The sequence below is a fragment of the Lathyrus oleraceus genome, chromosome 5 (genome assembly GCF_024323335.1).
Source record: "Lathyrus oleraceus cultivar Zhongwan6 chromosome 5, CAAS_Psat_ZW6_1.0, whole genome shotgun sequence".
NCBI lineage: Eukaryota > Viridiplantae > Streptophyta > Magnoliopsida > Fabales > Fabaceae > Lathyrus > Lathyrus oleraceus.
The window spans coordinates 18,360,091-18,368,707 of NC_066583.1; the positions used below are offsets into that span (position 1 = coordinate 18,360,091).

Consider the following 8,617-nt stretch of genomic DNA (forward strand, 5'->3'; position numbering starts at 1 on the left):
ATAAACCTTGAACATTCTTAATCTTCAAACTTATGCTCTTCTATCTTCATCTCTCAGAAATCTTTGGTATTATCCTCTTATGTTTCATTCCCCTGCGTATAGATCTTTTCCATGGATATTGTTCCAATAATCCTCTCCTTGTTTGAAGCAGGCGATGCTTATGTGTTGGATGACCACTCTCCATTCTTCGCGACATTATCCATCTCTTTCCCTTTAACCTTCTTAGTGCTTCGCTCTTTGAGGTTTTCTTCCTCAAGATTCTCTTGGTTTGCAGAGGAAAACCCTAACAAAGGATTACACATTATCATGTTTTAAGAATTGACAAATATTTTGATGAAACAGAATCACATTATACTGATCAACTTTAAATCTAGAATGTTGTGAATAAACATGCATTACAAATTTTGAACAAATAAATGAAACAACTTCGTTACGTTACTGGTGTATTTCAGATTATACAATCTAAACGTGCATAATACATGCACGATAGTAATAGTACAAAAAAATAGTTTCAATACCATACACATATGCATCATAATAGCATCTCATTTGGAAGATAGCAACTTCTCATTTGGAAGAAAAGATATATTTGAATGACCTTCCTAAAAGTCTTTATCATTAAACCATAATATCTTCAGTGAATGTGGATTTCATATAAATGAATGAGTTTATTGTTGAATGACTTCTTTGCAATAAGGCATGCACATAATAATATTTGTATGATGTATTTGTTAAGACACCATATTTGAATATATATGCACTTAATCCCCCCACTTGATCTTCCTCACCCTCCATTAGACACAATGTGTTCCTAGAAATATTTTCAACCAATTAGTTCCATAACACATTTATTTTTTGAATTTGTGTTCTTTTAAAATAACGCTATTCAGAAATAAGGTTTGTATCTTAGTATGCCACAACTTTATTATGATGTAAATTGATTTGCATATCACTCATACTATTTTTTAATACTTTTTAAATCTATTATGATCAGATTTGACCATATTGACTGTTGTATTTTCAATATGCATGTCGCGGTTGGTCCAGACCTGAACTGAAATAATCTTTAGTCAAGACCAATTATGAAATCGTAAAACAAACCCATCAAAAGTCAAAGTCATCGACCCAATAACTTCATAACTCATAAGTAACATAAGGAGTATATATAAATAAGAAGTGCCGATGTCACGTGTCAGATACATGGTTAAACTCACTCACTCCCTTATGTGTGATATGTCATAGGGGACATGTCAAGACACATTTCTATGTAAGTCTAACAAAACTATTAGTCAATAACAAATGTATTCAGAATCATATGGGTCAATAACATCTCCTACATTAAAAGGATAACTCACCTCATTCATTCCACTTATGAGTCAAAGCTAAGGGACATATGGTCAAGCTTATATGCGTTATAACTGACCTCTTACTCAATCTCTCAATGAAACAACCATGCTTATAAATACCTAGTTAGGAGGTTAGGTTAAATTAATCACCTTTTACATATAAAAACCTCAAGCTCTCTTGTGTTCCATACCACATTCTTCTTCACCAGTCCTAACATAGTAACTTCCACATATACTACCCTTAAATAACCTCAAAGCCCTTAAGTATAATTACATTCTCTAAAGCATATATTTAACTACATCTCACAACACTCTAACACAATAATATAATAGAAAAAGAAAAAGAAAAAGAGACAAATACAAACTTAAAATTCTTTTAACTGATACGTTTTATAATCAAGAACTTGAGTTCATTATATAACATTACATTCCCTTTTCCTTTACAAAACTAGTCAATGTGAAAGTATTTCAATATGTATATTTTCAATCAACACCAATAATCTACACCTTGATTGAAAATGATACATAAATTTCTATTGTCTCCATCGACAATCATATTTCAAAAGAACTATCATATTCCACCATAAAGAGTATAGCCACTTGAAGTTAGAACACTTCAAGAATTTTCACATTGTCTTCATCAACAATCATAGTTCAAAAACTATCATACTCCATCAGAAGAAGAGTATACTTCACTTGAATTTAAACCACTTCAAGAACTTTCACATTATCTTTATCGACAACCATAGTCCATAAGAATTATCATATTCCACCATCTAGAATATATTTCACTTAAAGTTGTACCACTCCAAGAATTTTCACATGTCGAACATTAGGCTGAAAATTTACGTATTATTTTCCATGTTGGCAGAAAGCTCTTCACCCACCGACATAACCTAATAAGACACCTTCATCAATGTCAATCAACATTCGTGTATTAACCAACACTTTTTGTAATTTCGATTGTATAAACATATCTTTGACTTGAATTTTCCATAAAACATACTAAAAAGTCCTATATACGAATCAAACAAAAAATTATAATATCAGTTGTCAGAAAAAAAAGACATAAAGATAATAAAGAATACAATCACCACACAAGAACGTAACATAAAAACTCTAAAATGGAAGAAACAAATAACACTGTTGCTAAATGCTAACTAGAAAATAACACAATAAAAATTAATACAACCCATATATTATCCTGAAATTCGAGGGAACCCTTCATAACAAACAACCATACTCTTCAATGCAAGTATACAAAAATTAAATATAAATTTAGGGTGTTTTTGACAATGCATTTTATAATAAAAAAATTGATTTTATTATATAACATTGAATTCTCCTCTACTTTAGAAAACTAAGTGACTCTTCATCCCTTTAAAGCATCTTGTATACACTTTCAATCATCTTTAAATACAAAAGATATATTAGAGATTTTGACTATGCTTTTCTGAATTTTCTCATCTTTATTTTAAGAACATAAATTATTTTTGTTGGCTTTGAATAAAGAATAACTTATTGAAAAAAAAATTCATTTATATTTCATATTGGAACACTAAAATTCGATATGTAATTAAAATATACAAGTTTAAAATTAAAATATGAATCATATGGTGTTAATGATATGGCCTCGAGTTAACTACTGAAATATTAGACTTTAGTGTATTTTGAAATGAAAAAAACTATAGAAAATAAAAAATACAGAGAAAGTATAAATTTTTTACAATGTTAATCAATTATCATCATATACTTTACCAAATGATAATTTTTGAGAGTGTAAAATTCAATACATACTCAAAACTATTTGAATAAAAAATATTATTTAAAAAAATTATCTCTATGTCAGGTAAAAAAGCACTATTTAAAAAAATTAATTTATACAAAAAATAAAATATAATGTAAAATAATTTTACCTGACCACCATATAAAATTATTTATTTTACATTTGAAGTACATACGAAGTTAAACTCTTGAAAAAATATTCAAGGGGTGTAATGTAATTTGAAATTATAAAGGGCGAAACATGAAATTAATATTAATTTTGAATTTAATTTTTAATTTTATAACCACATAAAGCATCGACCTAACAACTAACAGACGTTGAGGCAAGGGGCCAAGTGGTAATTTTAATGGCAACCAAATCCCCGGAGATACCCGCCGAGACACCGTCTTCCGCCGCGGAACCATCTCAACCTCAAATTCAAACTCAACCTCCGACTTCTACTCCGCCTCTTCCTCCTACGAAACCACCACCACCACCACCGCCGACGCCCAAACTGGAAGCTCCCTTACCAGAGTCCAAACCCTCTATCGACACCACCTTAATTCATATCCCATCTCACTCGAGATGGTTCTCATGGAATTCCATTCACGAATCCGAAATCAGAAACATTCCCGATTCTTCCAAAAACCCTAGGGTTTACAAATACTACAGAAACTCAATCGTCAAGTTTTTCAGATTCAATCCCAATAGAAAAATAACCTTCACCGATGTTCGCAAAACACTCGTCGGAGACGTCGGTTCAATCAGGAGAGTCTTCGATTTCCTAGAAGCTTGGGGTTTAATCAATTACCATCCTTCTTCTTCGCTCGCAAAACCTTTCAAATGGGAAGATAAAGACACCAAAACCGAATCAGCTTCAAATTCCACTGATTCTCCTCCAGCTCCTATCAAAGAAACCGCTAAGAGAATCTGTAGTAACTGCAAAAATCTCTGCGCCATTGCTTGCTTTGCGTGTGATAAGGTTAGTTTACAATGATTACGGTCGTCGCGGTGTGAATTAAACTCATTTTGTTCTTAAACATAAAAATGGTGTTTAACATATCTGTATCAGCACCATAAGGTATCAGTATAGTGTATTATTGAAAATAACTTTAATCATTTTTAATTTAAAAAGTTATGTTTCTTTATGCTGGTATGGTAGTGTATCGAAGTTAAACTTAATTTGAAATTAAATTGTGGAATTTAAACTGTGAATTTGGGTGCAGAATAATATGACTCTATGTGCGAGGTGTTTTGTTCGCGGCAGCTATAAAGTTGGGACGAGTAATACTGATTTCAAGAGAGTGGAGATAAGTGAGGAAACCAAACCTGATTGGACTGAGAAGGAAACACTGAAACTTCTTGAATGTATTACGAATTTTGGTGATGATTGGAAGAGGGTTTCTCATCATGTTATTGGTAGAACTGATAAGGAATGCGTTGCTCGCTTTCTCAAGCTTCCTTTTGGTGATCAGTTTGTGCATTCTCAACGCCTCGAGTCTGCTCATCTCGATGATGATGGTTGTTCTGATCCGTTGAAGCCTTCCGTTGATGCTGGATGTGAATCAGAAACTGCTGGCTTGGATAGATCTAGTAAGAGAATGCGTCTCACGCCTCTTGCCGATGCAAGCAATCCTATCATGGCGCAGGTTCTTTTCTTGGCTTAAAGCGATCCTTGTTTTCTTTGAATTATTGTTGATTACATTTGTGTGTTATAATGTTTTGAGAAAAGATAAATTTCATTTGATTATGTGTAGCAATAAAGAATCATGATGTGTGCTATAACGATCCGTTTTCTTTGAATTATTATTGATTAGTGTTGAAGGATGGATGATTTATTTGAAAGCTCTTTTGTGTCTTTACAATTTTGTGTTCAAATTATTGCAGGCTGCTTTCCTTTCTGCTTTGGCAGGGACAGAGGTTGCACAAGCTGCAGCTCAAGCTGCTCTGACAAGTTTGTCCGATGTTTACAAGTCAAGTAGAATTAATCATCGGTCATTTCCAAAGCAAGGTGAGAATGACATATAACCCGGCTCAAGATTATAGACTTTTGAATGAATTTAAGCTTTCATCTATCTTAATGGGCTTAAGATTATACACTGTACTAATAGAGGCGATTTTCTGAAATTTTTAAACTCAATTTTCTCGGTAAAAACGGTGTTTGTATGTTTCTTGCAGATGCTGGTGTTGCATCAAATGGCGTTAATGCTTCAGATTCTATCCAAGGATCTCTACTGCGTGCAAATTTAGAGCGCGAGAAGGAAGAATCAGATGTAGAAAAAGCAATTTCTGAGATTGTAGAAGTTCAGGTCTGTCATATGTTAGTGAGCTTCATTTTGTTTGACAGTGTTTTTACTTATTTGTTTACTAATCCTTGCTAATGTATTGGATGTTGCGCTGTATAGATGAAAAATATCCAGGACAAGCTTATCAATTTTGAAGATTTAGACCTGTTAAGGGAAAAAGAATGCCAGCAGTTAGAGCAAGCGAAGAGTTTGTTTTTCCTTGATCAGCTTAATCTTTTATTTCGCAAAACATCCGCATCAACAACCGGAGAAGGAAATCATGTAAAAAGGAATTGATGACTGACTAGTCTTAGTTAGCTATTGATCTTAGGTTAAGCTGAATGTATTCAATTTCCATTTGGTTGCAAAGTCAACCTAGTGTCTGTTCAATATTGTCAGTTAAAACTACATATCTCATATCCATGGAAGGATTTTCGTTATAGATTGTCAGCTTGCTTACACATTTCGCTACCGCAATTGTAAGTAGGGGTAGTGAAATGAGAAAAATTGGTATGAATAGTACTGTAAAATTCTTGAAGTTGTGTTTTATAGTTTTAAACATCCATTTCTAGGAAGGAACTTTTAAAATTTATGTATACTACATTGTTATTGCTTGCTTTGAATGGAGTATTTTTTTCTTCAATTTTAAAGAACAGATTAGTTATATCAAAATATAGATGAAAGTTGCTTCACTAATCACAAAATATACCCATTTTAAAGAAATTTATGCATCCTACTTTCTCTTTATTTTTCTTTCTGTTCATTCTTTCCTTTCCATTTTCTGTAAGCAACAAACCACTAGGGTGATGTTTAACCAAAGGTACTGATGTTCACTGCAAAATATCTTTGTCCATTACATCAATTAGTGTCATTCATTTATACTGCTTTGGTCTATCAGTATTGAAGTAAATATCATACTAATAGGATTTAGACAGACATTTGTAGCTCATAAATCATGTCATGAAGACATCCTGTAACGAAAAAAATTTCTCTCCTGTCATGAACATTTTGTTTATGTGAACTTAAACGATCGAACCGCCTGCAAATTTCAAGTGGAAGCTGAATGAATTTCATGAAAAAACAAATAGAATCCACTTCAATCAACTATGATGCATAATTGCATAAACTAAATGCCAGAATGAATGTCTTTGACCATCAAAAACTTTGTTCTGTCAAATATGAAAAGAAGTTAACCTTCTGAATCTTGGAAGCGTACTTGTCTGTTTCCTCATCTCCATACTGCATGTAGTCAACAAGATAAGAATCATTACTAATCAACATTTAGCTCTAGACTCAAACATCAAACACGCACATAGAAACTGTAATATATCCAACAGTACCTGTCCTGTTACTGTATACAGTCTGTTATACCAGCCATTTGTTAACATCCCAATAGCTGAGTATAGATGTTTCCGACTCTCGCCAGGATTTTGCAGCGTATACTCAATGAAATAAAATCCTGAACCATTTTTTTAGTCAAATTAAGCACTCAGAACTTCAAAACTCATCCATAATTTCAGTTTTGTTAAGTCTCTCTCTGTCTCATTAAGCATATATCAGAACTATATGCAGAAGCTATAACATATTTTCTTTCCCTTACAGTTAGTCTTATTACATGCAGTGTAATGCAGCAGTTTTCGATGAAATTTAAGCGTAAAAGTAAGCACCTTTAGATGATTTACAGTCTATGAGTTTAGCAGCCACACCAGGTGGTTTTTTCCAGCTTCTGTCTAAACCACTAACCTGTTATTATATATTCAACGAAATCGGTGGGAAAATTAAGAATCAGCTGAAATCGAAACAGAGAAAACCAGTAAACAATAGTTTTGAATACGATCAAGAAATGAAAACCAGAGTGTCAGCAAATTCTTCAACTTTGCCAAACGATTCCATCTTAGTGAAATCCGGTCCTACTCCCGTGATCACAACGCTCACTGAAGCAGCATGTCGATAGTTAGTAACTAGTTTTATAACGCATACATTGCAGTTTGCAACAGATGACGAAACAAACGATTTAACGAGAGTCTGATTATACCATTGGAATTAGATTCTTCTTTTGGATAAAAAGCAGTTAGTGATTTAAATCCAGCAGATTCTCCTGTTCCGGTTTTCCACTCTGATCCAAACCAGTAAAACAAAACAAAAAGCACATAATTAATTTAATTTAAGCCTCTAAATATATATATATATATCTATAGTTTCTTCCAAACTTGCAGTTCAATTCAATTCACCTTGAGGAATCTCTATCTTGAACTTGTTCTCATCATCGGTGTAGACACTAAACTCCTCAGAAACATCTACGACACAAGAAAGAAAAACAAAATACCATGATACTAACCATTATGAATGCAGTAAAAATACAAAGTTTAAGATGTAGCAATTAATCACCATTGAGTGCCAATGCATTTGAGACAGTAGATGAAGCTGCAATGGCTGCTGTTGACGTGTAAAGAATCAGTTGTCTTCTATTAACAGCATGTACTTCTTCTAAGGAAGAACTGATCAAATTCTGTGGTCTTGTTTTATGATGTTCCACGGTTATGGAAGATGATAAACCTGAAAAAAAAAAGGTGTTAAATTCATTAGGAATATAGAACAGCATGAAAATTTAGTGGAAATGGTGAAAAACCTTTGTTGTCTGCAGAGGCTGTTGGTCGGATATGAAGACAGCTGAACCATGAAATGGATGCCATTTCTTTAAGATGGATGAGCTTCACTTCTCACCCTTCATTTCCTTTAATATATGTTTAATTACATTTCTATCCTCCACAAAGAGACTATTTTCATCAACATTTTTAAATGGTTCAGTATATATATTTTTTCAACAAGAGTAATAAATTTAGTTTTCCATATAAATAAAAAAAGACGACTCTTTTTTCCTCCACAAATTTTGTATGTCCGCAGTTTTCTATATTTTTGTTTGTTATAAAATTTTGGATTTTGATGAGTCAAGAGTGTGTCATGTTTTTTTTTTGAAAATTCAAAGAGTGTCCACGGAATTACTTATAGGTTAGGTTTTTTTACAAAAGTAACTCATTTTTTTAAGAAAATTCCCAAAATACCTCCGGTTTCAAAAAAATTCCTAAACTACCCCACTTTTAGGAGGAGTCGCAAATTGAATTGGAGACTCCTCTTAAAACTTGAATGGAGGCGCCAATCCAATTGGCTAGGGCAGGTGCCCTAGCCAATCCAATTGGCGCCCCAGTGTAGGTTTTAAGAGG

General features: G+C 32.9%; 2 protein-coding genes across 2 annotated transcripts; one reads left to right on the forward strand and one right to left on the reverse strand.

Moving 5' to 3' along the window:
- Nucleotides 1-3,417: 3,417 nt before the first annotated feature.
- Nucleotides 3,418-6,039, forward strand: LOC127079389 (SWI/SNF complex subunit SWI3B). The gene is made up of 5 exons (XM_051019771.1): nt 3,418-4,093; nt 4,338-4,760; nt 4,999-5,122; nt 5,290-5,420; nt 5,517-6,039. Exons 1-5 carry the CDS (start codon nt 3,479-3,481, stop codon nt 5,691-5,693), a joined length of 1,470 nt encoding a protein of 489 aa, XP_050875728.1. The 5' UTR covers nt 3,418-3,478; the 3' UTR covers nt 5,694-6,039.
- Nucleotides 6,040-6,205: 166 nt separating this feature from the next.
- LOC127079390 (psbP domain-containing protein 3, chloroplastic) lies at nt 6,206-8,193 on the reverse strand. Its single transcript, XM_051019772.1, has 9 exons — nt 8,026-8,193; nt 7,785-7,952; nt 7,628-7,693; nt 7,432-7,512; nt 7,248-7,330; nt 7,064-7,139; nt 6,737-6,855; nt 6,591-6,635; nt 6,206-6,435 (listed from the first exon to the last, which is right to left on the reverse strand). Exons 1-9 carry the CDS (start codon nt 8,087-8,089, stop codon nt 6,409-6,411), a joined length of 729 nt encoding a protein of 242 aa, XP_050875729.1. The 5' UTR covers nt 8,090-8,193; the 3' UTR covers nt 6,206-6,408.
- Nucleotides 8,194-8,617: the final 424 nt, after the last annotated feature.